At 53.4% G+C, this 27,241-nt stretch overlaps 3 protein-coding genes across 7 annotated transcripts in view; 2 read left to right on the top strand and 1 right to left on the bottom strand.

Moving 5' to 3' along the window:
- Window positions 1-58: 58 nt before the first annotated feature.
- Window positions 59-13,310, bottom strand: MAD2L2 (mitotic arrest deficient 2 like 2). Of its 5 annotated transcripts, none has more exons than XM_070474290.1 (9): window positions 13,210-13,310; window positions 4,817-4,868; window positions 4,596-4,714; window positions 3,206-3,277; window positions 2,524-2,624; window positions 1,623-1,717; window positions 1,227-1,300; window positions 662-754; window positions 59-439 (listed from the first exon to the last, which is right to left on the bottom strand). In XM_070474290.1, the coding sequence occupies exons 2-9, from the start codon at window positions 4,854-4,856 to the stop codon at window positions 398-400; spliced, it is 636 nt and encodes a 211-aa protein (XP_070330391.1). In that variant the 5' UTR covers window positions 4,857-4,868; window positions 13,210-13,310; the 3' UTR covers window positions 59-397. The 5 variants fall into 5 exon arrangements, with proteins under 5 accessions (XP_070330391.1, XP_020749422.1, XP_020749499.1 ...); XM_020893763.2 differs by lacking the exon at window positions 13,210-13,310 and adding an exon at window positions 13,029-13,049; XM_020893840.2 differs by lacking the exon at window positions 13,210-13,310 and adding an exon at window positions 12,748-12,792.
- LOC139037349 (transcription initiation factor TFIID subunit 4-like) lies at window positions 5,154-13,415 on the top strand. Its single transcript, XM_070473745.1, has 5 exons — window positions 5,154-5,210; window positions 5,347-5,608; window positions 5,783-5,952; window positions 12,598-13,131; window positions 13,347-13,415. Exons 1-5 carry the CDS (start codon window positions 5,154-5,156, stop codon window positions 13,413-13,415), a joined length of 1,092 nt encoding a protein of 363 aa, XP_070329846.1.
- Window positions 12,480-27,241, top strand: part of DRAXIN (dorsal inhibitory axon guidance protein) — a 32,429-nt gene continuing 17,667 nt past the window's right edge. The window contains exon 1 of the mRNA XM_070474287.1: window positions 12,480-13,131. The gene's annotated coding sequence lies outside the window, so the exon portion shown is untranslated. The remainder of the gene's footprint in view (window positions 13,132-27,241) is intronic.

Here is a 27,241-nt window from a genome sequence, read left to right on the forward strand (position 1 = left end):
GGGTCCAGGGGTGGGGCTACAAGGTCCTTGGCACTTGGGCAGAGAAGCAGCCCCTTCCTTCCAGGTAGTGACAGCCCAGTTCAGCCCTGGGGGCTCTTTATTGAAACAACTCACAGCACAGCATTTGAGACAGACAGAGTTGGCCGGCCGAATCCCAGAAGGCTGAGAAACTGAGGTCCCAGCACTCTTCCCTGCCCTCCTGGGCGGAGAAGGGAGGATTCCTTCACGAAGGCAACCAGGCCTGGGCAACCCAGGGCTGGAGGCAGGGGTGGTCCATACACAGAGACAATAAGAGCACTTGGAATCAGGGTGGCCCTGCAGCACGGCCCAAGGCTGGGCCCCCAAAGTCCGACAGTCGTGGCTTTCCTGGGGGATATGGGGGAGGGCAGGTGCACCCTCAGCTGCTTTTATGCGCCCGCTCTTCTACGTAGAGCTGCATCTGATGGACAGGAATAGACACTATGGTCAGACAGACAACCAGGGCACCTCTTCTAGGGAGCCCATGGGGTCTCCGCTCAGGGTGGGGCTGTGGGGTCACTGCCAGGGGTTAAAAGAAGAGGGGATTGGGAGCCTTATGCCAGGCACGCCCTGTCATTCCCCCTGAGCCTTTGTCCACAAGCCACCTGGCGAGGCCTCAGCACAGGGGCCCCAAGCGGCTCACCTTTAAGATGTCTGATGTCATGGTCTTTAGAGGTATCAGTCGGGGGTCGTGCATGTGGACATCCTGCTCGTCTGCCAGGATCCAGGGGAAGTCCTGGGGAGGGGACCAAGGGAAAGGTGGCAGGGGGCCTGTTGCCCACCTTCACTTTGCTCCCCTCTCCCCTTCCAGAACTGGCATCCTCAGACATCAGGAAGCATCAGAGCCATCAGGGAATTGCCGTTGTGCAGAATCCCAAGTTCCCCAACCAGAAAGGCCTAGTCTGTAGATCTGAGCTGGCCTGGGAGCCCCAGTGACTCAACATGCCCCAAACACCAGTTCAGAAACTGGATCGAGGCTCCCCTCCACTGAGCGGGTGCCTTGCCCTCCTCTCAGCGCTGAGTGCCCAGGTAGGGCGCTGACAAGGTGATGACCTCAGAGCTGATGCAGGAGGGCTACTGATGCCAGCACTGCCATAAGTGATGTGATGAGTGCCCCGCTGGGGCAACACCCCTGCTCGAACAGAACTCTGATTCTCAACGCCTCCCAACTGTCTCCTGCCCACCCTGCTACACCAGTCCCATCTTACCTTGATGACCTGGATCTTCTCCATGTTGCGAGTGGCAGCTTCTCTCGTGTGCACTAAGACGGTGAAGGTACAGCCTAAAGAGGCCAAGTTCAGTCAAGCCTGGACCACCCCATACCTGCCACTGGACACAGCCTTTTCCCACACAGCCTAACTGGCACAGCAACCCCACAGAGCAGAGTGTGAACCCAGTGCTCAGACAAGACACTCAACAGGGAGACTTAACCCCCAGGTGGAGTCAATCAGGGAGGCCTCCTCGAGTAGGAGGGTTCTTAAGAGGGGTTCTAAAAGGCAGGAAGGAAGAGAGGAGGCTTGGTGCAGCCAAGTAGGGACCCAAGGACACAGGCCAACACGGAGCCATGGAAATGCCCAGGGAAGAAGGGGTGGGGAAGAGCACACCTGGGGGGTTGTGGTCCAGAACAGCATCACACACACTGATCTTCAGGATGAAGGCTCGGAGCAGCTGCTCCACGTGAGATAGCAGGGAGTCGGAGCTGGGAAGGAGAGAGGAGGAGGGTCTCCCAGCACATGGGTGTCCCCCCTCCCACTGGCAGGCAATCAACCCTGGAAGCAGCCCTGGGGGTACCGAGGGCCTGGTGCTTCTGAGGGCCTGCCTACTTGATTTCACATGGTTAAAATCCTCTGGGGAGTTTAAAACAAAAGCCAGGCTAATTAACTCAGAATGGGGTGGGGTGGAGGGGGGGGTGCGGGGAGCATAAGGAACCCTAGTAGGTGGTTCTAACGTGCAGTCCAGTCTGAGAACCAGGACACCAGGCCAGGAAGGGACAGGGCTTGCTTGAGGCCACACAGCAAGTAGGGACAGATTCTAGTGCCCTGACCTTACCACAGGAAGCCAGCAGCTGACCAGCCCAACACAGCCACCCAAGGTCAACTTCTAGTTGACTATGGACTGGATGCTTGACTGGGAAGTCAGGAAACTGGGTCTGTGTCCTAGCTCTAAGTGACCAGGTCAAGATCATCTGAGAACCAGGACACAGTTGATTGATTTCTGCATCTATAAAACGAGGTTGGGACCAGCCATTTGCCAATGCTGTGATTTTCCAGGTGTGATACAGGACAGTTTTCTGTGATACAGGAGGGTTTTCTGTGTAACCTGTGTGACATCCACAGAGACTGCTGGGTGGCCAGCTGTGCCTCGGCCACTAACAGGCCCCGTTAAGGCAGCACACCTCACCACGTGTCCTCCCAGGTCTTTAGCAAGGCATTCAGGGGTTGCCTTAAAGGGGTTAGGGTAGGGGTATTGCTAGGGAGCCTGTGGATGGGGAACAAGGCAGCACACCTGATGGATAGCAGTGGGGGCTGGGTGATTTCGAAGACGAATTTCTCCACTGGGCGGTGCTCCTTGTCCAAAATTACCACCACCACTTTCTCCACATCATTCTGCAAGGACAAGATCCCCCTCCTCCAGAGCTGGGTCCCTGCCTCCTGTCTCCCTTGCTCACTCCCCTCCCTGCCACCTGCTCCCTGCCCAGGGAAGGTTGGGAAAGACACTTGAAGTCCTGCTCAGCTCCCAGGCCCAGAGTCCCTGGGATCCCAGAAAGAGGTTTGAGAAGTTGAGCAGGCACCCCAGTGGTACCCACGGAGAGGAAAGGATGCTGGGTCCCATTGTAATGCTAGGATGTCTCAGGGAGCAGAACAGATAGAGGGAGGAAGCCCTGAGGGGCCAAGCCCAGACAGAACTTGGGGCAGAGGGAGAGAAAGGAACATGAGAGAAGGACCCAAAACCCTCAAGGCAGGCCCCACTCAGCAAATTCCACGAACCAAGGCTCCAGGCCCAGCATGCCTTGAGCATACCCACATGCCCTGGGGCCTGTCCCTGGGCAAGGGTGGTCTCCAGAGAGCAGGGAATAGGCTTCTGGGTGTTATTAGTCATGTGGACCTGACATGGTCCCAGCATTGCCCCATCCTGGAGCATGGAGGGGCACGGGAGGCAGCGTAGGTTGGGGGCCTGGTGTTCTCACCTTTTCCAGGAGTGGCTTGACGCAGTGCAACGTGTCCTGGATATACTGGTTCAGCTCCGGATGACAGGACATCTACACACAACCCCAACAACGGCTGGTGAGGTTGCAGCACTGATGGGGGGACCCCTGACACCCTCTCCAGCTGCCCAAGGCCCTGCCTGCCTTTGGAGAAAAGACCAGCTGTTCCCTAGGGCTCCCCACCAGGAGACAGACTTCCCGTCATGAGGCTAAGAACTGAACTATCCACAGAGGGGAAGAAGTTAGAAGATCCTAAGAATTCAGTCCCAACATTAGCATTTAAAAAAGCATTAGGAGTTTCTAATGCAGGGCCACTGAGCTCCTCCAGAGTCTGAGATGTCTCTAAATTGTGGGGGTTTGAGCATACAGGCATTTTTCCAGAGAAGGGATCCAGGAATTTAATCCATTTTCAAACATTAAGAATCTGGAACTAAGGACCTGAGTGGCCTCAGGCTTAACTCCTCTGCCTTTCCTTACTTCATCTGTGGAAGACCTCATTTAAAAAGAAAAAGGAGGATTAAGTCAGACAAGTACCTAGTACACAGTGTTGTTGTTTAGTTCTTAAGTTGGGTCTGACTCTTGTGACCTCATGGGCTGGAGCCCACCAGGCTCCTCTATCCATGGACTTCTCCAAGCAAGAATATTGGAGTGGGTTGCCATTTCCTTCTCCAGGGATCTTCTAAACCCAGGGATCAAACCCGAATCTCCTGCATTGGTAGGTGGATTCTTTACCACTGAGCCACCAGGGAAGCATGGTACACAGTGGGTACTCAGTAAGTGCTGATTCTTTTTTTCATTTTCCCTGTATATCTTTTTGCTTGTTTTTTGTTTCCCACCCCCCACCCGTATCTTTTAAGCTTCCACCACCTTCCAGTGTTCAGTCATTTGTTCTAATATTTACTGAGCGCTTTCTAAGGGGCAAGAACTTCTAGAGGCTGGTGATGTAGTCACATGTATTTACTGCTTCCTCTGCCTTTTAACCTAAAACAAATTTTTACAATTAGGGTAAATGAGGGTAGAGAGAAGGTGCCTGAGGTTATAGGAATCCCCTCCAAACCAACCATTCATCAGTTTCAGGAGACCTCTAAAAATCAAAGATGGGGGGAAGGGTGGGGGGACTCTAATTAGAGGACCTGGTCCCTAACTTCTGGCAAGGGGAATTCCCAGTTCAGAGAGGAGGGAAGGAGATGCCACGGCAGTGAGGGATGGGAGGCTGTGGAGCTATTAGCTGCTTCTGTAAACTAGAAGGCAAGGTCAGGCCGCTGGGGAATGAGGGCGCTGAGCCTGAAGGTGAAGAGTTAAAAATCCCCTCTCCATCCGCTCTGTGATTCGCAGGTGACCCAGTGCACCCAACCTGGCTGTGGGGGCTCACCTGGACAGGCACATTGTACTTCTTACGCTTCTGGAAGATGCCCACCGGGTAGACCTCACGCACGTAGAGGATCAGGTGCACCGCCACCTCCAGGAACTCGCAGAGCACATCGGCCACCACTGAGAGACGGGCAGAACGCGGCGCGCTCGTCGAGGGGGAAGCCCGCCAGCCCTGGCCCTCCCTCGCCCCCTGCCCCGGGTCCGCAGGTCCAGCCTCCCTACCTTGACCAAAGTTGAGGTCCTGTCGCGTGAGCGTGGTCATCCTTCCCGACACCTGGGGGGTGGTGCAGAAGTGGGAGCTAGTTCCAGAGGCCCCGGCAGCCGCAGGGCCCGCCCACTCCCACTGCCCCGCCCCTCGACCTGGGAGGGAACCCGGGCAGGACAGCCCGTCCCTTCTCACAGAAGCAGAGCAGCTGGGAAAGAGCTCCCCCCACACCCCCGCCCGCCCCACACAGGTGTTAGAGCTGGGAGGCAGCCTAACGCCTGCGATCAGCCTCGGTGCACTGGCCGCTTCGGCCTGCAGTCTCGTGGGGCTAGAAAAGGCCAGCGTTGTGCCCGCATGAAAGGGCACGGCAGCGGCCGCAGAGGGAACAACTGGATGCGCAGGGCCAGGAACGTAAAGCTGGACACGCGGAAAGCGAAACTAGGCTGGAATTAAGACTTCACCCCCTGCGAGGCTGGATTCCTCCTCTGCGAGAATCCCGCCCCTCCCCTCTCTCCCCGTACCGGCTCCGGCCTCGATTCCCGGCTAGGGGCCCGGCCCCCGCGAGGGAGATCACCGACCAGATTACTCCCGCGCGCCTCCCGCTCAACCCGCGGCCCGGCGCTGCTCCGTGACGTCCGCGGCGCTCCGCCGGGTCCTAACGCCGGCTCCAGTCACGCCCACTCCCCACTCAGCCAACCACGGGTGCGGGGGGCGGGGCTGTCAGAGGGGTGGGCCCTGCCTGGGCGCCAAAGTGATCCCAGGGCCCGAGTCGGCTGACGCTGCGCCACGCCGCTTCCTTTCAATTAAAGGTGGGCGCGAAAAAAACAAAACAACTTTGGTCTCCACATCGGATCGCAACATATTTGCCTCCTCATGGCATTTCTCTCGCTTTAGGACATAAGGGACGAGGGCGGGTAGGTGTTGCTGGTGAGAGCCACTGGAGGTCACAGATGGGCACTCTGGACAGCGACATCTACCGCTAGCTCCAAAGTCACCATACCCGGAACCTCAGCTGCCCAACCGAAAGCGAATCCGCCGGCTCCAGGGCGGGGATAGAGGAGGGCCGGCGAGCAGCGGGGACGTCCACGTTCCCACCCTCATCTGGAGCCTATTTGCAGCCAGTCTACCTCCCAAGAAGAAAAAAACCTCCCGGGTTACGCATCGTAACAATAGCTGACATAACAATGGCCGCTTCCCAGGTGGCTCAGCGGTAAGGAATCCTCCTGCCCATGTGGAAGACGAAGGAGACAGGGGTTCGATCCCAGGGTGAGGAAGATCCACTGGAGGAGGAAATGGCAACCCACTCCAGTTTTCTTGCCTGGATAAGCCCATGGACAGAGGAGCCTAGCAGACTACAATCCATGGGATGGGGTCTCAAAGAGTCGAACATGAGCATGTACACAAAGCACAAGAACAAGCCAAGTGCCAGAGACTGGGCTTAGTGTGTCCGTGGATCAGCTCACCAAGTTCTCAAAACAATTCCACTGCAACGGTTGCTATTATTGTCCCCGTTTTACAGATGAGCCAGACAAGGTTCAGAGGGGTGAAGTAACCCGCCGGAGTTACCCAGCTACTGGGGGATGGTGTGGACACAGATGTCTTCTGCCACTTCGAATGTTCCCCAAAGGCATGAACTCTGGAAGGGCTGAGAGGATCCTGAGAAATAATATTAATATTAAAATAATTCCTAACACGAACACCCACTATGTTTCAAGTACTGATTTCTTTAATTTTCTCATTAACAATAAATAACAGCCAAGCCTCCATTTTACAGTCCTACTTCATAGATGGTAAAACTGGCTCAGAGATGTTTCCTAATTTGCCCAAATCACACAGCTGGAATACAAACCTAGTTCTGACTTCTACTCTAACTCCAGGGCTTCAGCTTATTTTCAACCCCTTTATTTTACAGGTGGAAAAACTAAGGTCAGGGAAGTGGCTGCAAAGTTATGGACAACAAACCAGGGACAGATATCTGGGGATCTTGTCTCTGACCTCCAGGGACACAAAAGCTTGTTAGAAGTCATGCCCATCTGTTGGTACACAGATCTAGCCAGGAAAAGTTTACTGTTTACCACTTAGTATCAGAAACCTGCACCCCCTTCACCCCAGATGCTTTCAAACCTGCATTTACACATTTCATATGGCAGTGGTGATGGAGGAGAGAATAAGTAATCTGGCCCATTAAGCCAAAGATGCCAACAGAGCATTTCTCAGAAGCAGTCTCAGGAAATCTGAATCAAAATCCCCGGGGAGCCCGTTAAACACTTGGAACCTGGGCTTTCCGGACTTATGATATCAGCCGGGGTGCACAACAGGGCACTGGCCCTTTAACAAGCTCCCAGGGGCCTGATGCTGAAGAAAGGGTGGGAATTGCAACCACCCTAATTGCTTAGGAAAAGTCTGCATTTCATAAAATTGCAATGTTTAACCCTATAGAATGAAGGATTTATTTTAGAAATGGATGTGCCTGGCAGAACATTCTGGGCACAGCAACCCTTCCCAAGCCCTGGAGACCCTGCCCACATCACATAGGAGAGGACCATTTCCACATGGAGCCAGCTGAGCAGCTCACTTGCTTGTAGGCAGGTGTCCCCTGGCTCCTTGAGAGTTAGTCACTGTGGATGCTTGGGAAACTGGGGAAAATGAGTGTCCCTCTTTGCCCCTCCCTGGAGGCTGCTCAAGCAGCATTTTCATTGGTAACAGAAAGTGGCAGTCTTAAGAGGGGCAATTCTTTGTGAAAAGTCCCTTAGGATGGAGCTCTAGGGAGCAGAAGCTCAGAGCCCAGTTACTCCTGTGGGGTGGCCTCCAAGGCACAGTGCAGGTGACGTGGGGTCTCGTGCCAGTGTTCCTTCCATTGACCCTAAGTTCCAGCCCGCTGCCCAAAGAAGACATAGTGCAAGCCACTCAGAGGTCTCCTGCCACACACAGCTAAAGAACTTCAGAGAAACCTTGGTAGACAAACACCCCAAAACTCACATTTTTCCAATAGGGACACTGAGGTCCAAACAGCTTTTTCTGACCCTAGGGTACCTACCTTGTCAACTAGAAACTGGATAAAATACCTCAGTTTGGGGCTTTGGATTCAGAGCTAGCCATAAACAGAGGAAGGGGGGCTAGGAGACAGCTGAGGAGGGATCAAACTAATCTGACTCCATCCCCCAAGAGGCCTCCATCTCATTTGTGAAATGAACAGGCTGGACAGATGTTCCCTAAACCTCTGATGACCTCAGGTTCCACAGGGGCCAAGAAGCTGGGGATAGGCAGGGGCAGAGGGGCAAATCAGCATGGGGCCTTGAGAGAGTTCTGTGAAAAGTCATCTGTCACTTCTGTCCACACGGCATCTGATTTTTCATATCTTAATCACATCAGCATGATGGATGGTCATGGGACCCAGATTACATTATGGAGTTAATTTATTAAATTTTTGAATATCCATTTGCTGGGAGTCTGCTTTTCAAAGTTATTTGCATATTCTTCACCATAATGACAATATGTAGGAGGGCACCTGGGAAGGAAGGGAAGATGTTTAGGAGGAGAAAGAGCTTATTTGCCAACTGCAGCAGGTTCCTGAGGGTCTTCAATGGGAACAGAAAGAAACTCACTCCCTAGAGACATTTAAATTGAAACTGAGAGGTCAGATGTAAGAGTTTTGCCAAGACTGCATGGACGAAGGAAGATTCCTGGGGTTCACTGAACAACACACAATGAACGAATGGGGTGTAACAACAAGCAATGAAGTGTCCAGACCCCTAAGATGTTTCCTCTCCTTCCCACCAGGATGATCACAGGACATATCATCCATCCCATTGCTGCCTAAGGTTCCCAGGACACCAGACACAGGAAGGCGGGAGGAGCCACAGAGAATCAGCCAAGTTTAGCCTGGTGACAATCCCCCTGTCACCAGGGAACAGTGCTGACAGTGGGATTGACCCCAGTGCTCAGGAACCCAGCCAGCTGGGACACCCCCTGAGCAGAGGCCCAGCCTCATTCATTCTCTAGGTTCAACACCTCCGCAATGCCTGGCCAAATCCAGGTTCTAAATGAATGTGTGTCCAATGAGTGAATGAAAGAATCTGAAGGAATGAAATGGTGGTGGATAGTGACTCACTGACACTTGCCTGACATGAGTCCTTATTGAGTCCGGATGAGGAGCAAAGGCCTCTGATTTCAGTGGGCGGGCTCTAGGTGGTGGTGTGCAGAGAAGAGCTGCTTTCACAAATGAAGCAAGAGCTGCAGAATGCACCCCCCACGGTGCCCCTCACACCCTGCTGTGAAAGGCCGATGCTGCTCTCCCTACTACTGCCCTTTAACCAGATGAATCTCGATGTCTTCATCTGTAAAATGGGATCGTGGTAGCACCAATTCCATAGAGTTGAGCAAGGAATACGTGTGATAATGTTTGTAAAGACACAAAGTGCACAATGTCTGGCACGTAAATGCCCAATTAATGACTGTGGTGACAATGATATTAAGTTTGACACACACACACTACCTAAGCCCCTAGAGCAAACACTCTGGACCAGCCATCACACCTTTCAAATCCCCGTCCAAAACATCCATAGCTGTGCCCCTCCTGCTATATCCATTTCCCCAGGCAGCAAAGTGAAGTGAAGTCACTCAGTCGTGTCTGACTCTTTGCGACCCCATGGACTGTAGCCTACCAGGCTCCTCCATCCATGGGATTCTCCAGGCAAGAATACTGGAGTGGGTTGCCATTTCCTTCTCCAGGGGATCTTCCCGACCCAGGGATCGAACCCGGGTCTCCCACATTGGAGGCAGACACTTTAACCTCTGAGCCACCAGGGAAGCAGGCCACCCCCAAAATGCCCTGAAGGGGGACGTGCATCCTCATGGCCCAAGATGCTTAAAGATAAGGGGCTACAGCTGAAATCAGCGCTTCTCCCTGCTCATCTGGCCTTCTGGTGTGAGGTGGGACCTGTACAGCTGCCCCAGATCCTGGGTTCCACTGCTGACCTCAGACTCAGGTCAGAGTCCTGACCTTAGGCCAAAAACACTGGATGGCCTCCAATACATCATCAACCAGGGCGGAACCCCCATGCCATTTCCTCCCCAAGGTTCTGCTGACTTTCTAGTGTCATTGACCCCCTTGTTGGTCAGGGGGACCTTACAGATCATTTCTTCTTGAACTTTGAAACTTTATTCACAGAAGTTCACAGAGACACTAACTGTTAACCACATTTTAGGGGGTTGCCGTGCCCTCTGAAGTCAACCTGGACCACAGAGTAAGAGACCTTGATGCAGCTCAACTGCCACTTTTTAAAAATAACTGCTTTACTGAGATATAATTAAATAAATAATAAATATAATTCAATAAATAAACCTTTTCAAAGCATCCAATTTGGTGGTTTTTAATATAGTCACAAAATTGTGCATCCATTGCCAATATCTAATTCTGGAACATTTTCTTTGCTCCAAAAAGAAAAACCCACACACATATTGGCAGCCACTTTCCTACTCTCGCCTTCTCCCAACCCCTGGCAACCAACCCCTAGTCTACTTTCTGTCTCTATGGATTTGCCTATTCTGAACATTTCATGTAAATCACACAATACACAGTCTTTTATGTCTGGTTTGTTTCACATAGCATACTGTATTCAAGGTTCATCCAGTCTGTCGCATGTACTGGTACTTCATTCCTTTCTGTGGTTAAATAATATTCCACCACATGAATATACCACATTTTGTTTATTCACTCATCAGGCTATGGGTATTTGAGTTGTTCCCACTTTGGCCATTCAAACATGGAGAAACTGAGGCCCAGAGTCACCAAAACCTGTATGGGACATGATTCCAGACCTCTACTAACATCTACCTTCCCCTGCAGCATCACTCTGGGAGGGCCCAGAGAATAGAATCCAAAAGACCACCCTACTGATGAATATCCATCACAACAGTGCTGGAACCAGAGGAGCCAATAATTCACTTCCAGTTCAGTAAATGCTGGGCCACAACTTCATGCTGGACAGGGGGAATCATGCCCACTGTCTTCCTCCCAGGCCCAAGCTACCACTGCCTCTTTTCTGCCACAGATTCCAGCTGGTCTCCCTGCTTTTGTCCTTGCCAAATGCAATCTATTCTTAACTTTGGGAATCAGAGCGAATTTGTTACAACCTAAATCAAATCATGCAGGGCTTCCTTGGTGGCTCAGCAGTAAAGAATCTGCCTACCAATGCAGATTGAATTCGGGTTCAATCCCAGGGTCAGGAAGATTCCCCTAGAGAAGGAAATGGCAACCTGCTCCAGTATTCTGACCTGGGAAATCCCATGGACAGAGGAGCCTGGCAGGCTATACAGTCCATGGGGTCACAAAAAAGTAGAATATGACTTACCAACTAAATAAGTCAGATCATGTCTCTGCTCAGCTCATAACCCAATCCATCTTGGGGCCCAGCAGGCTGATAATATTCATATTACAATAATAATAGCCGACAATTTTTCTAGATAATATCCTGTGGGGCCAGGACCTTAGGAACAGTATCTCCTTACACAGCCATTTCACTTAATCCTTGATCCCTGAGAGTTAGGGCTAGCTGTGAGCTCAGAGAGGTTAGGCCACTTGAAAGGGAGGGGGAATGGCATCAGAAAAGGAGCCCAGGCATCTAGCCTGACTACAGAGCGGAGCTCTTAAACCTCTGAGCCATAATTTGCCACCCTCCGGAGAAAGAAGACAGTCGAAATGGAAGCCGCTGGGACAGCTCTGGGGGCCAGGCAAGACTGATGCTTTGCACAAACCGGGCCCGCCCCACCGCTCTTTGATCTTTGCTGCCGCTGGTGGCCCCTCTGACCCCGCCGTGAGTTATGGGGGCCGTGGGACCCATACACAGCATTCCTGGACTCCCAGGGTCGGCACTCTGCGTGCGATGAATGAGCCGGCCCCGAGCGCTGGCTTTGTCCTGCCTGGGCCGTGTTGTGGAGCGTCAGACCTATTTTGGACGGGGCGTGGCGAGAGGCGGACTGTGTGTGTGTGTGTGTGTGTGTGTGTGTGTGTGTGTGTGTGTGTGTGTGTTAGGTACGGGGTATGTCTTTTTCCCCTTTCCGGAGGACTGTGTGTGTGTGTGTGTGTGTGTATTAGGTACGGGGTATGTCTTTTTCCCCTTTCTGGAGGACTGTGTGTGTGCGTGTGTGTGTGTGTGTCAGGTACGGGGTATGTCTGTGTGTGTGTGTGCGTGTGTGTGTGTGTGTGTGTGTGTTAGGTACGGGGTATGTCTTTTTCCCCTTTCCTCCCAGGCGTGGCGAGAGGCGGACTGTGTGTGTGTGTGTGCGTGTGTGTGTGTGTGTGTGTGTTAGGTACGGGGTATGTCTTTTTCCCCTTCCCTCCCAGGCGTGGCGAGAGGCGGACTGTGTGTGTGTGTGTGTGTGTGCGTGTGTGTGTGTGTGTGTGTGTGTGTTAGGTACGGGGTATGTCTTTTTCCCCTTCCCTCCCAGGGTGTGAGAGTTGGGAGGGGGCTCTAGTGCAGCCGTCAGTGCGCCCGAGTCTCACCTGATAGCACTTTGAAGACCCCCTAGAATCCCACATGGAAGAGCGACCCCTCCCAGAACCTCGCCCCCAACTCCGTTCACTTTCCTAGGCTGCAAAGGCCCCGCGGTGCCCGGTTCCGCCTTCCTCGCACCGGGCGTTTCTTCCGTCCCATTTGACAACCTAGGCGGAATAATCCTTTTGGAGAACCGCCGGCCCCTGCTCCGCCAGACACGCCGCAGCTGAGCGCTCAGCCCCGATCCATTGTTGGGGTCCGCCAAGGACCCCCTGCCGCGGCCCTTTGTCGCCCGCTCCCAGCCGGGCAGCTCCAGAGGCGCCACCGCTGCCCGCACGCCGCCCGTCCCACGCGCTCCGGGCCGCGCCGAGGCGGCTCTTACGCACCGGGAGGAGTGGGCCCGCCTCTCCCGGTGCCCGCAAGGCCGCCCGGCTGCGCCCGCCTTTGTCTACCTTCTTTGTTTGCCCCGCGCCCTCGCGGCGGCGGCGGCGGCTAGGCCTCTGGGGAGCCGGACGGGAACGCCGAGCGCAGCTGGCGAGGGCGCGCTGGCCGGGAGCGCGCTGGGCCCGGCTCGGCCAAGGGCTGCCCCTCGGCTGGGGGCAGCGAAGCCCTCTCCCCCGCCACCCCTCCCTCTCCCCTCCCCGTGTTCCCGCCCCCTTCCCTCCCGCCCGCCCACCTCCCCCTTCCCTCCAGCCCAGCTCAGCCTCGGCACATCCTCCTGCCGCCCGCGCACCTCTCCGCGAGGTCCTGGCTTCGCAGCTCTGCCCTCTGCTGCGCTCGGCTCCCGCAGGCGCTCGGCCCGGAGCCCCTCGGCCCCCGCCCCGCCGGTCAGACAGGTAAGGCATGGCCTTGGCCCGCCCCCGGCCCCGCCCTCCCGCCTCACCTAGTTGCGCGCCTGGACAAAGGTGAGTTACCTGGAGCGTTCAGGAGCCAGGCGCGCTGGGGACCGAGGCTGGAAGTGAGGATGCTGTTTTCTTCCCTGTCCTCCCGGCCCTCGGACACGTCGGTCGGTGGGTCCGCCGCCTCCCCTCCTCGACGCCTCTCCCCCCAGCTCCTGGCTCTGCTCCTGGGCTCCTCGTCTGCCCACCTTCCTCCGGGCACCGACTTTTCCACGTTCTGACACTGCCTCGCGTGCGCCCTCGCCTCGCTCCCCCGGACTCATCTCTCGCCCACTCTCCTCCTCCGCACTAGCCTTCTCCCTGTGGGATCCGGTCTCTCTTTGTCTCTCTGTCTCTGAATCTCCGGGTGGTCTCTTGGACTGAGGATCCCAGTCTGACGTCGTTTGAAGAAGCTCGAAAGACTCCCCAAGCCCCGGGCAGAGCTAGCAGGAGTGTCCTCGGCTTTTAGCGAGGCTACCTACGGGGCTGGAGTGTGTGCGGGGGGTGGGGGGAGGTGCGCCCCCTCCCCCGCCAGCACTGCGGGGCGTCCCGCGCCCTCCCATCCGACCCGGGCCAGTTTCGCGCCCTAGTGATTCCGATGGCGCCGAGCTAGCTCTTCTGGCCCCGGTTCAGGCCCTCTCCCTGCCCACTGCCTGCTTCTCTCCAACCGCGCACCGGGGTCTCAGGAGCCTGAGGCAATCAGGTTTGAGACGTGAGGCCTCTTGGGTTTCCCGCCAAGTCCTCCCTTGCTCCACTGGGTGCTCCCTCGGCCCTCGCCTCGGTCTGCTCTCTCTTGCTCAGAGCACTCTTCCACGCTGCCCACCTCCCAGCCTGGTGGCATGCAAGAAGTGCCCTACTGTTGGTTCAGGACCCCTCCGGAGTCAGGCAGACGGAGGCTGAGGGACAGATCCTGGACAAAGGAAAGTACTTCTCTGAGCCTCAGTGTCCCCTTGATAACTCGGGGATAATAGCACCCACCTACAGGGTTGTGTGTGGAAACGGTGAAAAACCGTACTGAATGTCAGCGAAGCACTGCACTTGGCAGCCATGGGTGATTCTACAGTCTTTGGGTGGGTGGGGATGAGGCTCCACAGAAAGGGGGAAATGGATCCAAAATTCAAGGCCTGAAAAGAAACCTGACTATGGCCCCTCCCCTATCACAATCACCTCCCCCTACACACTCTTCCAGGCACTCTTCTCTCTCTCTCTCCCTCCTCTTCTCTCCTTGTCCTAAAATCAGAGCTTAAAAATCAGAATGAAAAGGCCTCTGCTTTCAAAATGAGATCAATGTGGCTGTTGATGTTGCCAACAGCTGGTCATTGATTGAGAGACATCCCATCCGTGTGCCTCATTGCCAATTCCGAACCTCCATCTTGCACCCATTTCTTTTTGTTTGTTTGTTTTTAAAAAATATGTATGTATTTGGCTGCACCAGGTTGTAGTTGCAGCATGTGGGATCGAGTTCCCTGACGAGGGATGGAACCTGAACCCCCTGCACTGGGAGTGCAGAGTCTTAGCCACTGGACCACCAGGGAAGTCCCTCTATTTCTTTTTCAATGTCGCTCACTCACAAGCCACTTCCTTTCCTCTGGGGGGATTGTCTTTTGGACCCTGAACCTGCTGGGGAATCACTGAAACCCTCTGACCATCTGTGTCATCACGACAGGTGGCACACAACTCCAGGAGTCAGGCACTGATGTGGACTTGGTGGCATAATGCGGGCAACTTTATAACATCTCCTGACTGGCAGGTTCTGGATTCTCCTAGCTGAGTTTTTCAGCTCCAGCCAGGACTGGCAGCCAGAGCCTTTCTCTTTAGAGAGGCAAGAATGGGACTGAGAACACACACACCCACACATATACCATCCAGACTCCTGTTCACCATCCTTCCTGCCACTTTCACTGCCTTCCTCACCATTCAGTCCTCCCCTCTCCCCATCCCTAAACCCCTCAATGGCTCCCTGTTTCCACTAAATTAATGACCTTGCCTGCCTCCCACCACACCGCCATCAGCATCAGAGTTTTCAGCCATGATAGAAGGCTGATCATCTCCATGCCCTGATGGACTCCGAACTCTTCCCTCTATCTGAAATGTCTCCCCTTGCAGGCCAAGGTCAGACGGCCCGTCCTGTGGGAAGCCCTCCTGCTCCCCCTTTGCCTCCCTGTCTCTCCTGGGCTGCACTTCCCTGGGCAGGGCGGGCCTTGTTCCACTTATGGTCCCAGTGCCTGAGACACAGCAGGTGCTCCGTCAGTATTTGTTCTGATGAATGCAATCCTTGGCTAAGGGGACAGGGATGAAAATTGCAAACCACAGGTTATGCCTGGGTTCCACTGGGGCCTGCTGGCCAGGCCAGGGGAAGAGTGGGCTCTAGAGCAAAGGACCAGAGCTGGGGTGGTTGGAGAGGGAGCAATTCTCCTAGAAAGTCCCTGTGGCACCAGGGCCTCTGCGTGTCTCCAGAAGTTGAGGATGATTTCTGTGCCTGATGGTAACAGAGGAAATAGACTAGACAGGGAAGCAGCTGCCTGAATTCAGCAGACTAGCTTAGCAGCTGTGTGGCCTGCACCTTCACTTGTTTCAGCCAGAAATGTGACAGAGCAGAGATTTTGCATCCTGGCCTCCCTGATTCCACATTCTGGGGTGAGCAAGAGCTAGGCATGTTCCTGGGGTGGGGAGGAGTCATCGGGCATCACTTTACTCGCTCCTTCAGTTGAGGTTCCCTTCTCTTGCTGCTCCATGCCCTCTGCTTGTCCAACCCCAGCCCTTCCTCTCAAGGGGGCCAATGGAGCACATATCTCCCCAGGAAAGACCCTGCCCCCATGCCAGATCCCAGCTTTGGCCGCCCTCCCCCCGCCACTACAACACCATGGCCTGACATTGACTGTCTGAGACCCCCCTGAGTGGGTATGGGGGGCACAAGTACTAGAATCCAGAACAGCTGGGATGACATAATTGCAGAACCTCAAGTTTTTAGAAGACTCCTCTGTGCCAGCCTCTGGGTTAAGGCCCCCATTTTGTCATATCTAAAAGTCACAGCATCGGCACTGGTATTAGTGTCTGAGTAAGCATGAGACATCATGGTCAAAATGTGGCCTTTGAAGTCAGGTGACCACGAGTTCAAATCCCCACTCTCCCATTCACTCTGCTGTGTAACCTTGAGCAAATCCTTCAAATCTTTGTCCCAATGTTGATCCACTGTTACTGTCATTATAACCTGAAAAATATTGTCCACTTCAAGGGGCTAAATTAGATAATACACATAAAACCCTAAGTCTTAAGAACAGTCAATGCCCTGTCAATGATACCCAAACAAACACTGACTTTTCAGATGTGGGACTGAAGCCCAGAAAGGTTAGTTGGCTTGCCCAGGGTCACACAGCTATTAATGCTGGAGCCAGGATGCATACCCAGACTTATCTGACTCCAAGTGTCTTTCTACCCCACACTGGCCTCTTCCAGAACTGACAGCAGGCATTTTATCACTTGATGATTAAGTGATGGGTCCAACAAAATTGTCTGGGAATCAAGATAATGACATTTGGGGGATGAGGGCACCAAGAGGATGGCTTAGGAGAGGAGGAGGAGGGGTGGGCAGTACCTATAATGTAGCAGGAGATAGGACTCCACCCACCTCCCCCCAAAATAATACCCTTACATAGATTTTTTTGAGGTGTGAGGCCTTGGGAGGGTGGGAATTCCCAAGGCTGCGGATGAAAAAAAAAAAGCAGATGGAGCTGGCCCTGTGGGGAAGCCAAACCTCATTTGCCAAGACAATGGTCCCCTCCAGGCGGGCCTGGGCCTGTGCTGACCCGCCCCACCGAAGCCATCAATCATCCCACCGAGGACTGAGGATGGGGCTACCTGTGTCCACCCCCTGCACATGAAGGCACAGATGCTCAAACACTTCCAGGAACCCACCCCCAAGCCCCACGCCCGCTCTTTCCCCTCCTCATGATAGCAGCAGCTACTGTTTACTGCACCCTTACTGGGTACCACTCACTGTATACCTTTACCTCCCTTCATTCTCGAAACCTCCAGCATTTTACAGGAGAGGAAACTGAAGCTTAGAGGGGTTAAATGACCTGACCAGGGTCACACAGCTCTTTTCGCTCTGTTCAGGGGGGCTCTCCCATGGTTCAGATAAGGGGTTTGGATTGACATATGTGTGTTTCAATCAGTAATAATTATATCTGTGCCTCCCTCTGTCACTGGGCCTGCAATCTCCCTGCAGGGTCAGAGTGGGGACCTCAAGATGGCAAGGACTGTGTTTTTGCCCACAGATTAGAAGCTCCCTCCAGCAGTTTTCCCCATGTCCTGGGAACGTCCGAAGTCAGAGTTGCGGGTCTCCTCGCAGGCTGGGAAATCCCTAAGGGAAGCAGTCAGATCTCTCCCGTTAGACTGGAGGCTTCCTGGGGCGGAGACTGCTTTTCTTACTCAAACCAGAGCTCCCTGAGGACAGCAGCTGTGTCTCATCAGTCTTAGAGTCCGCCAAGGTGAGACCTAGATCTTCCCTGTTAACCATGAGAGCTCCCCAGGGCAGGGCTTCTGTCCCAGTCAGAGTTTACTGGCAGTTTCCAGAAGCAGGGACAGGCGTTCAGACTGGAGCATCTTCCCTTGCGTGGTACCCAGGCCCTGCATCCAGAGGAGATCAGGAAGTGCTGACTACCTGATGTCATTCTCCATGGTGCTGCATGGTCAAGAAGCAGAATTCTCTGTGTGAAGCCGGGTTGGAGACCTGTGCAGGGTGGGTGGGGTCTGGCTGTTCTGAGGCCTGGGGAGGGGCTGAGAGGTGTCACTTTAGGGGTGCAGAGCCTCAGAGAGGCAGGGTAGATGGGTAGGGACTAGCTCAGGACTGTCAGGGTCAACCTGCCAACAAGCACCCTCCACCCAGGGCAACTGTTTCAAATCTCACCCCCCACACCCCCCACTAAGCTCACCTTTGCTACCTTCCCACCCACCTACACTGCCTGAGTTCCTTCCATACCTAGAAATGTCCCACACAGAAGTTCTAATTTCCTAAATAGTCAAATCTCATGATAGGTTAATGATCCCATTTCACAGACAGGGAAATAATGACTCGTGATGAGGTGTGGTGGTAGGAGGGATTGTGGGAGGGGCTAGAGAGGCAAAATCTGGTCCCAAATTGCCTTAGGACAAGCCCAGCTGGTAAAATGAAGAGCCAGCTCCCCCTCCCCCACCCTCATTGAGGACAGAACTCTTTTGTTATTATTTATTTACTTGTTTATTTTTGGCTGTGCTGGTTCTTTGTTGCTGCACAAGCTTTTTTCTAGTTGCAGCGAGCGGGAGCTACTCTCCAGCTGTGTTGTGTGGGCTTTTCATTGCTGTGACTTCTCTTCCTACAGAACATGAACTCTAGGGCAAGTGGGCTTCAGTAGTTGTGGCTCCCGGCATTAGAGCACAGGCTCAATAGCTGTGACACACAGGCTTAGTTGCCCCAAGGCATGTGGGAGCTTCCTGGACCAGGGATAGAACCCATGTCTCCTGCATTGGCAGGCAGATTCTTTACCACTGAGCTACCAAGGAAGCCTGATATAACTATTTAGATTGAACAATTACAACTTCTCATTTTCCAGCTCTGGGGGAAACAGCTCCCCTTAAAGAAGATAGGAATCTGCTCCTAGGGAACCAGGACCTCTAAGACCCCCACCCCCAACTGGAATTCCAGATTTGTGGAGCTGACTGCCAGGTGACCCCACTGTTTTAAGAGCCGAAGGGGGGACCTGGGGATGACCTTCTCCACTGTTCAATTCCAGCCATTCCAGGAAGTGTATGACTGAGTCATGAGGAGGTGTCAGAGGGAAGAGTCAGGCAGATCAGTTCCAAGTTAGAGCATTCCTTCTAACAGAGTCTGTCCTGAGCACTTTTGAGTTGGGGTTCTGGGCATACAAACGCTGCCCCTGGGGCTCCCAGGTGTGAGAGTGAGGCGAAAGTTCTTTGTGTGTAAAGGAGCTGATCTCTGTCTGCTCTAGTGTTGTGTAAATGTCCCCTGGAGAGTTTTAAGCTGGAAAGCTAGTGATCCGATTTGTCCTTCTGATCACAAAGCTGAAAATGTTTTGGTGATAAGCCGGGGCCAGGGCCAGGGCAGACAGTAGCACCGGAAGCTGTCTGGGTTACCGGAAACATGGCAGGGAACGCGGCCGAGTTTTGTCTTAAGGCGGCACCCACTTGGAGCCCAGTCTGACCTGAGGCTGCTGCTCTGAAGGACAAAATTCAGCCCCTTAGTGTCTGGGTCCCCAGAGGGGAATGGTGACATGCTCAGAAGGCCACAAAACCCCAGACCCACTTCTCCCATGAGCTGGGAGGGCTCAACACCTGAGCCCAAGAATACTGACTCCCAAACTGCCCCAGAGTAAGGCTGGGTTCTCTAAAGGGAACAAGATCCCCATGGAGATGTTTCTTGGCCTCTCAAGGGTAGACGTCTCTTCTGGTCCAGGTTTAGCAGAAGCCAGCTACCTTCCAGTTTCTTTTTCTCTTTTCTTTATTTTATTTTATTTAATCTTGGCTGCACTGGGTCTTTGTTGCTGTGTGTAAGCTCTCTCTAGTTGTGGTGAGCCCGGGCTCCTCTCTAGTAGCAATGCTCGGGCTTCTCATTGCAGTGGCTTCTCTTGTTGCAGAGCATGGGCTCTAGGGTGGGCGGGCTTTAGTAGTTGCACCTCGTGGGCTCTCTAGTTGTGGCACACAGGCTTAGTTGCCCTGCGGTCTGTTGGAACTTAGTTCCCTGACCAGGGTCAAACCTGTGTCCCCTGCCTTGGCGGGTGGATTCCTAACTCAACCACCAGGGAAGTCCCGACCTTCCAGTCTCTGATGAGTTAAAGAGGGTTAGAATGTTTCTGTGTGGAGCATCATTTTTTTTTCTTTTTTTTTTTTAGAGCATCATTTTAAGACCTGAGCTGTGGCCAGGGATGTGGCAGGAATTAGAACCCTTCTCTCTCCAGTTTCCTGACCCCCCAGCACTGTGCACCCCTTTCTGAGGAGCCCTTGAAAGATAGGTGTGCCCCAGTCATCCCAGAGACCCCAGGGCTGGTCTCAGGATGCCCACCCCGGCAGCTCGGTGGGTTAGGATCTCTCCTGTGCTGGAGGTCAGGCATGATTGGAGAGGTGGCCAGAGCAAGGCAGAGCTCCTCCGAAATCGAGTGAGAGGGAGGGCTGGCCCAGGAGTGGACTTCTTATCAATCACACATTATTGTGTTTTGTTTCTCTCTCTCTCTCTCTCTCTCTCTCTCTCTCTCTCTCTCTCTCTCTTTTGGCAAGGAGCTTTCGGGAGCTTAGTCCCTGACCAGGGATTGGACCCATGCTTCTTCCAAAATGAAAGTGCAGAGTCCTAACCACTAGACCGTCAGTGAAGTCCCACATATTGTCTTTGAACACTCACAGATATGTCCTGTGAATTCATGCTACTTTGATACCTTTCCATGGTCCCTGGGGGCTCACTCCAGAACCAGGAGGATATGAGATGTCATCCCTCCCTACAGGGGGCTGTCAGTTGGATGGACAAACAAATGGAGGATCTTGTCACCATGGATCATAAATTCCCAGGCTCCCTTGGCAGAGGGCCCTGGAGACCATTTAATCTAACTCAATGATCCAGTAGTCTGTTTCCACTATGCTTCCCATCTGTTTTATTTATTTATTTATTGAGCAGTGCTGATCATTTCCCATGAAATCTTATCCATAATCCCAGATGTTCAGTTTCTGAGTCTGGCCCAACTCTTTGTGACCCCATGGACTGCAGCACACCAGGCTTCCTTGTCCTTCACAATCTCCCAGAGTTTGCTCAAACTCATGTTCACTGAGTCAGTGGTGCCATCCAATCATCTCTTCCCCTGTTGCCCCCTTCTCCTCCTGCTCTCAATCTTTCCCAGCATCAGGGTCTTTTCTTGTGAGTTGGCTCTTCACATCAGGTGGCCAAAATATTGGAGCTTCAGCATCAGTCCTTCCAATGAATATTCAGGGTTGATTACCTTTAGAATTGACTGGTTTGATCTCCTTGCAGTCCAAAGGACTCTCAAGAGTCTTTTCTAGCACCACAGTTCAAAAACATCAATTCTTCTGTGCTCAGCCTTCTTTATGGTCATCCATACATGACTTTTAGAAAACCACAGCTTTGACTATATGGACTTTTGTCAGCAAAGTGCTGTCTCTGCTTTTTAATATGCTGTCTAGTTTTGTCATAGCTTTTCCTTGTCTTTTAATTTCATGGCTATAGTCACCATCCAAAGTGATTTCGGAGCACTAGAAAATAAAGTCTGTCACTGTTTCCATTTTTTCCCCATCTATTTGCCATGAAGTGATGGGACCAGATGCCATGATCTCAGTTTTTTGAATGTTGAGTTTTAAGTCAGCTTTTTCACTCTCCTCTTTTACCTTCAACAAGAGGCTCTTTAATCTCAGTACTAAGACCGAAAAAGGCATTATTTTAAGAGCAGCGTGGCACCCCACCACCACCACTGATTTCTTCCCCAAATCAAAATTTTTTTCCATCTCATGAAGATACAACTTCAAGCCCTACTTTCATCAGACTCTTCAGCCTCTCCTCCTTGGAGGGGCTATGCAGCCTCTGTTATGCCCAATGTACCATATTGCCTACTTTAAAGTAAATCAGTGACAAAAAAAGAAGCTATCCTCAATGGTATAAAAGAAGACAGTGGATGTCAGTTGCATTTGTCAATATGAAGCGGAGCCTCTAACTGGCTTTTGTCGTTGGTGCCCAGAAAATCCTGGAGAGTGTAAATAAGTTGTTGCAAATGTCAACAGTTCTTTTAAACTGCTCACATTTCATCCCTGGAACACTCTTCACTGACCCAGGAGAAGCCCAAGTTATGGTGGGGCTGTGCCCGAGTTAAAATTGGGTAGAGAATGCATTTGAGAGTGGCTGTTGCTTCCCAGGTGATGCTAGGTGGTAAAGAACCTGCCTGCCAGTGCAGGAGACATAAGAGACGTGGGTTGGATCCCTGGGTTGGGATGATCCCCTGGGAAGAGGCATGGCAACCCACTCCAGTAATCTTGCCTGGAGAATCCCATGGTCAGAGGAGCCTGGCTGTCTACAGATAATAGGGTCACAAAAAGATGGACACAATTGAAGTTTACCTACAGTATGGGCTTCCCTGATGGCCCAGTTGGTAAAGAATCCACCTGCAATGCAGGAGATCCAGGTTTGATTCCTGGGTCGGGAAGATGCCCTGGAGAAGGAGTAGGCTACCCACTCCAATATTCTTGGGCTTCCCTTGTGGCTCAGCTGGTAAAGAATCTGCCTGCAGTGTGGGAGACCTGGGTTGGGAAGATCCCCTAGAGAAGGTAAAGGGTACCCTCTCCAATATTCTGGGCTAGAGAATTCCATGGACTGTATAGTCCATGGGGTCGCAGAGTCGTACACGACTGAGCGACTTGCAGCTTGCAAAATAGTTTTAAAGCATTTTTTAAAAATTAAGGCTAGAAAATCAAATGCTTAGAGAATCCCTGAAACATTTCTACCAAATATGGTGGCTCAAATGTGTCAGTTACACATGCGAGATGGAGATTCAGGGTGAAAGAGTGGGAGTTGATAGCCAAGTTCTCCCAATGGGTGGTTGTCTGGCTCACAGTCTGGACTGAGTGTCATAACCCCTCAGCTCCATCAGAGCCTCACTGATATCCCTGGCCTGGGATTCCCATTGGACCCTCTTCAGCCAGCCCTGCTCCCACCTCCCTCCTTCCACCTGCCCCCCTCTCCGCTCCAACCCATCAAGCATCGGGTGAGCTGATCAGTAAAGGAGGAATTCAGGCCCCGCAGTTGTCTGCCAGGCGGGCAGGCAGGAGCCTCCGCCTAGTCTCCTGGCCCCTAAATGCAAGGCTGTTGTGGGGAGAGGGGGTGGAGGCTCATGGAGGCTCAAGAGTCAAAGCAGGCTCCAGACTCCGTTAACTGCCTTCATTCGCATGTGACACTGCATCCCTGCAGGCTTCTGGGTGGAGACCTCGCTGGCAGTTTAATTCCACACAGTAAGGGGACAGGATGAGGGCTTGAAACGAACCCCTTCCTCCTCCTTTGTCAGGTTCCTCTTCTCAGCTGCCAGAGCCTGGCCCGGCTCCTGGGCCCTGACTGCACTCACAGCAATGGCAGATTACATGGGAGAGGCAAGCGACCCCCGCTGAAGCTCAGTGGGTGGGTGAGGGGGTGCAAGGACTGACTGTCCGTGTGCGCTGGGAGCAGAGAAAACCCAGACCCTGAGGTGGGGCTTTGTCACCCACCAGCGGTGGTCACCTTGTGCTTATGGCTCACTCTCCCAGAATCCGGGTTTTCTCCTTTTAAAAATATGGAGAACAGCCTGCCGTATGCAGGGCAGTTGAGAGGATGCAATAAAAAATGGATGAAATAAGCTTGTAAGAGCCTGGCTTCCCAGTCGCTCAGGGAATAGCAGCTCCTATGGTGATAATTGCTCTAGCTTAGTTTAGTTTTTAAGGAGCCACTATTAGATCTCTGTTGTGAGAGAGCTGTCTCTGGGTGTGGATGGTCCTCCTGTCCCTCAAGTGCTGCTGAGTGTCCCCAGTCCTAGGGAAACCAGACCCAGGCCCAGGAGACTAGTCTTTGTGTGCAAACCGCAGGCAAAACCATCCAGGGCTGATGGGGACCCCGGGGAGGCAGGGCACCCGCTGCTTCTTCTCTCCTGGCTGCTTGGTGCCTTGGGAGGCAGCCTCCAACTGGCTTCCTGAGCTGCAGAAATGGATCGGAGCTCTCATCGCTGTGGATCCTTGGCACGACTTCTGTAGCAGCCCGCGTTTCCTAAGCGGCTCTTTGCCAGATTGGCATCTTGGCTGCTGCACTGTGCCAAGATTCAAGTACAAATCCTGTGGGCTTGGAAAGAGGACTCCATGCTGTCTTCAGGGCAAAGAGGCTCCGGGATCCCCAGCCCTCAGTCTAGCACGCTCTCTCTCTTTCTCTCTCTGTCACACACACACACACACACACTCAGACACACACACACATATACACCCTCCCTGGGAATTTACATATGATCTTGGGCTCAGGTATCAGTTTGACTCCGTTCTGATCCATAGTTGTTGTTTAGTCTCTTAGCGTGTCCAACTCTTTGTGTCTCTGTAACTCGCCAGGCTCCTCTGTCCATAGGATTTCCCAGGCAGGAATATTGGAGTGGGTTGCCATTTCCTTCTCCAGGGGATCTTCCTGACCTAAGGATCAAACCTGCATCTCCTGCATTGGCAGGTGGGTTCTTTACCACTGAACCACCAGGGAAGCCCAAAGTTATAAGTGCCTATTATTTGCAGAGCCTTGTAAATGTGATAGGAACAGAGGGGAAAAGGGGACAGAACTTCCTGTCTAGTTGGGAGTCTTAAAAAAAAAAAAAGCTGATTGGCCGAGCAGAAAATGATCTGGGCAGAGCTGTGTGGGATCCCTGAGGAGGGAACCGTATCTCAGTGGGGAACTAGAGAAGGCTCTCTGTCAGAGCAGACATTTGGGAGGTGTCCCAGAGGACGGGAAGGACTTTCATAGAATAGCATCAGCGAGAATAGAGAGAAAAGAAAGATGCGGGGTGGTGGTGTTTGAGGCCCAGGGAATAATCCCTATTGGCTGTGATGGGGAGGAAACAGAAGGCAGGGCTGCAAAATGAGGTTGGGGCCATGTTACACAAGATCTTGAGTGCCAGGGTGGGGAGTCTGTGGTTAAATGGGAAGGGAGTAGGGAGCCAGGGACAGTGGTAAGAAAGATCAGAGTAGTTTGGCAGCAATATGGGCTGTGGCCAGGGGCAGGATGGTACCAATAAAAGTCTGAGGAAGGGGATGGCCTGCATGCTGAAATTCTCCCTTCCCTGCTTCAGGCTGGCCCCATACATGATGTGTGGGTTGCAAAGTGGACAGGGAACAAAGATGGCACTGAAGTTGGGGTTCCTGGGTACAGTGAACAGACCCATGGTCACCATCAAGGGCTTGGTATCAGGACTTCATTGGGAGAGACGGCAAGTGTGGATGGGGTCATGATGCAGGGGGTTGTCTAAGGTTGGGGTGGGGCTGGGCTTCAGCTCCTGGCTCTGCACGGGAGATGCTGTCCTCTGGGACTAGTTTGAGGGCTGGTCACCGAGCTCAGAGGCCAGTTCTGAGTCATTGATTGGCCTCATGTGTGTCCACAGGGATAGCAAGCTGCCCCCACACGACATGGGGCTGCTCACTCCTCGCCCCCTGCCAAGACTCATCCCTTCTCTTGCCTGCACTGTTTGGGTGACTCGCCTTGCTCCTCTCTACCCTCAAGACAGAGGGATTCTACTCCCTGTCCAATGTCCCAAAGGTTCCCTGTCGACGGAGGCGCTCTGTGGGTTTCTCTCAGACTGTCCATGTGATGTCCCCACAAGACAGAAGTGGGGGCTGGGTGGGGGACAGCATCCAAAACAGACTCCATCTCCCTCAGTCACAGGGAGAGGAGGGTGCAGTCGGGGAAATGCAGCCTGGCATCTGCCTGGGGCTTGGAAATAGGGTTTGAAGGGTCCCCGGGAGCAGAACAATGCTTGACTGACAAGCCCCTCAACGGGCCCCTCCTCCTCCCACCTGGCTGCCTCAGAAGTACAGGCCTGCCTAAGCACCGGCCTCCAGGGCTCTCATTATGGAAAGGCTGGGGGTGAGGCTGGCGGGGCAGAGCCCAGGGCAGTGGAGGCCAGGGCCCCGCGCCTCCCCGGGGACTAGGACATGCCAGGAGGGAATGAAGGGAAGGAAGGGAGGCCAGGGACCAGGCAAGGTGGGGGAGGAGCTGTTTCTCTCCCTCTGCTTCCCGCCCCCCCCATCCCAAGCAGGTCAGCCTGCCCTCCCTGCCCGCTTCAAGAGCCCCTCACTTGGGGTTAGCTAACGGTGAACCTGGGGCGGGATGGCCATGGCGGAGGCTGCAGGAACTGAGGGGGCTGGAGGGAGAGCTGCTGGCCGAGGTCCCCAGGCCACCAACCTTTCTTCAGCCCTGGGCAATTACAAGGCCACAAATCACAAGGAGACAGTTGTGTAAGCACCTTTGCGAGCCTAATGGAACATGCAGGGAGCCCGGGGAGGCCGTAAAAATTCAATCAGCCCAGCTAACCTGGTGCCCAACTCTCCTGGGATACGGTGAGGCTGGTGGGGTCGGCGGGGTGGAGGTGGGGGTTGGCGAGGGGAGGGCTGTGGGGAAGGAGAGGGGACATCCCCACTGTCCCCCAGCCACAGTTCTCCTGAGCCTTAGCTCCAAGTTCTTCTGGAACATTCGGGAATTTTGACTCTTCCTCCAGTGCAAAGAGGGGAGCAGTGAGGTCCCATGAGATGCCCCCACTTCCAGTGCAGAAGAACAGGCTGTCCCCAGGGGAGGTCAGAGGTAGTTCACCCCACTCTGCAGGGTCAGAGTCCAGCCTCCAAAGCGCCCCCCGGACCCCGGCCCTAGGAGGGACAGTGCTGGCCCTGTCAGAACCTGCCTGGAACTTGGAGGAAGAGAGAAGGCAAGGCTGGGCTGTCCAGGAACAGCACGTGGAAGCTCAGGGAACAGGCTTAGCAATGACTAAATGCCACTTACTCCATGTGACTCAGCCTCTCTGGGACTTAATTTCCACTTCAGAAAATAATAGGCGCCACTTCAGAGAGACGGCGAAAGGACCAAGTGATAGAAACGCACACCAGGCGTGGAACCTGATTCTTTCTTACAGCACGTGCTCAAATGCTTTTATTCCGCTTGTTTGATTTTAGGCTTTGAGTCAAGTCTCTGGGACTAGAGGCCTATTGCTGAGCTTGGAGGGACTCAGCTCATTCCTGGGAACTTAGCCCAAGGCAGAGGTTTGCACAGAAGAAAGGAATCTAGACTGGAACCTGGGTGTTTCTTAAAACTATTGAAACCCAGGGATTTTTAGCTTCGGCACTGTGGTCTTTCTGGGCCGGGACAGTCCTGTGCCTTGTAGGGTGTTTAGCAGCATCCCTGGCCTCCACCCAGTAAAGTCAGTAGTGCTGCCTAGTTTGGGCCACCTAAAATGCTTCCAGATGTTGCCAAATGTCCCCCGGGTGGGGGGAGGATCAAAGTCCCCCTCCATCCCTGTTGAAAAAGACTGGGCTATAGCAATGT

Source organism: Odocoileus virginianus, chromosome 11 (genome assembly GCF_023699985.2).
Source record: "Odocoileus virginianus isolate 20LAN1187 ecotype Illinois chromosome 11, Ovbor_1.2, whole genome shotgun sequence".
NCBI classification, from domain to species: domain Eukaryota; kingdom Metazoa; phylum Chordata; class Mammalia; order Artiodactyla; family Cervidae; genus Odocoileus; species Odocoileus virginianus.

What these genes read in the sequence shown, in the direction of transcription:
- MAD2L2 (XM_070474290.1), bottom strand. Translation starts at nt 4,856, where the DNA reads ATGACCACGCTCACGCGACAGGACCTCAACTTTGGTCAAG. An exon ending in GGACCTCAACTTTGGTCAAG is followed by an intron (nt 4,715 to 4,816) that starts GTAGGGAGGCTG and finishes CCCGTCTCTCAG; the next exon opens with TGGTGGCCGATGTGCTCTGC. An exon ending in AGAAGATCCAGGTCATCAAG is followed by an intron (nt 755 to 1,226) that starts GTAAGATGGGAC and finishes TCCCCTCCCCAG; the next exon opens with GACTTCCCCTGGATCCTGGC.
- LOC139037349 (XM_070473745.1), top strand. Translation starts at nt 5,154, where the DNA reads ATGAAAGGGCACGGCAGCGGCCGCAGAGGGAACAACTGGATGCGCAGG. An exon ending in AGAAGAAAAAAACCTCCCGG is followed by an intron (nt 5,953 to 12,597) that starts GTTACGCATCGT and finishes GCCCGCTCCCAG; the next exon opens with CCGGGCAGCTCCAGAGGCGC. An exon ending in CCGCCCCGCCGGTCAGACAG is followed by an intron (nt 13,132 to 13,346) that starts GTAAGGCATGGC and finishes CTCTCCCCCCAG; the next exon opens with CTCCTGGCTCTGCTCCTGGG.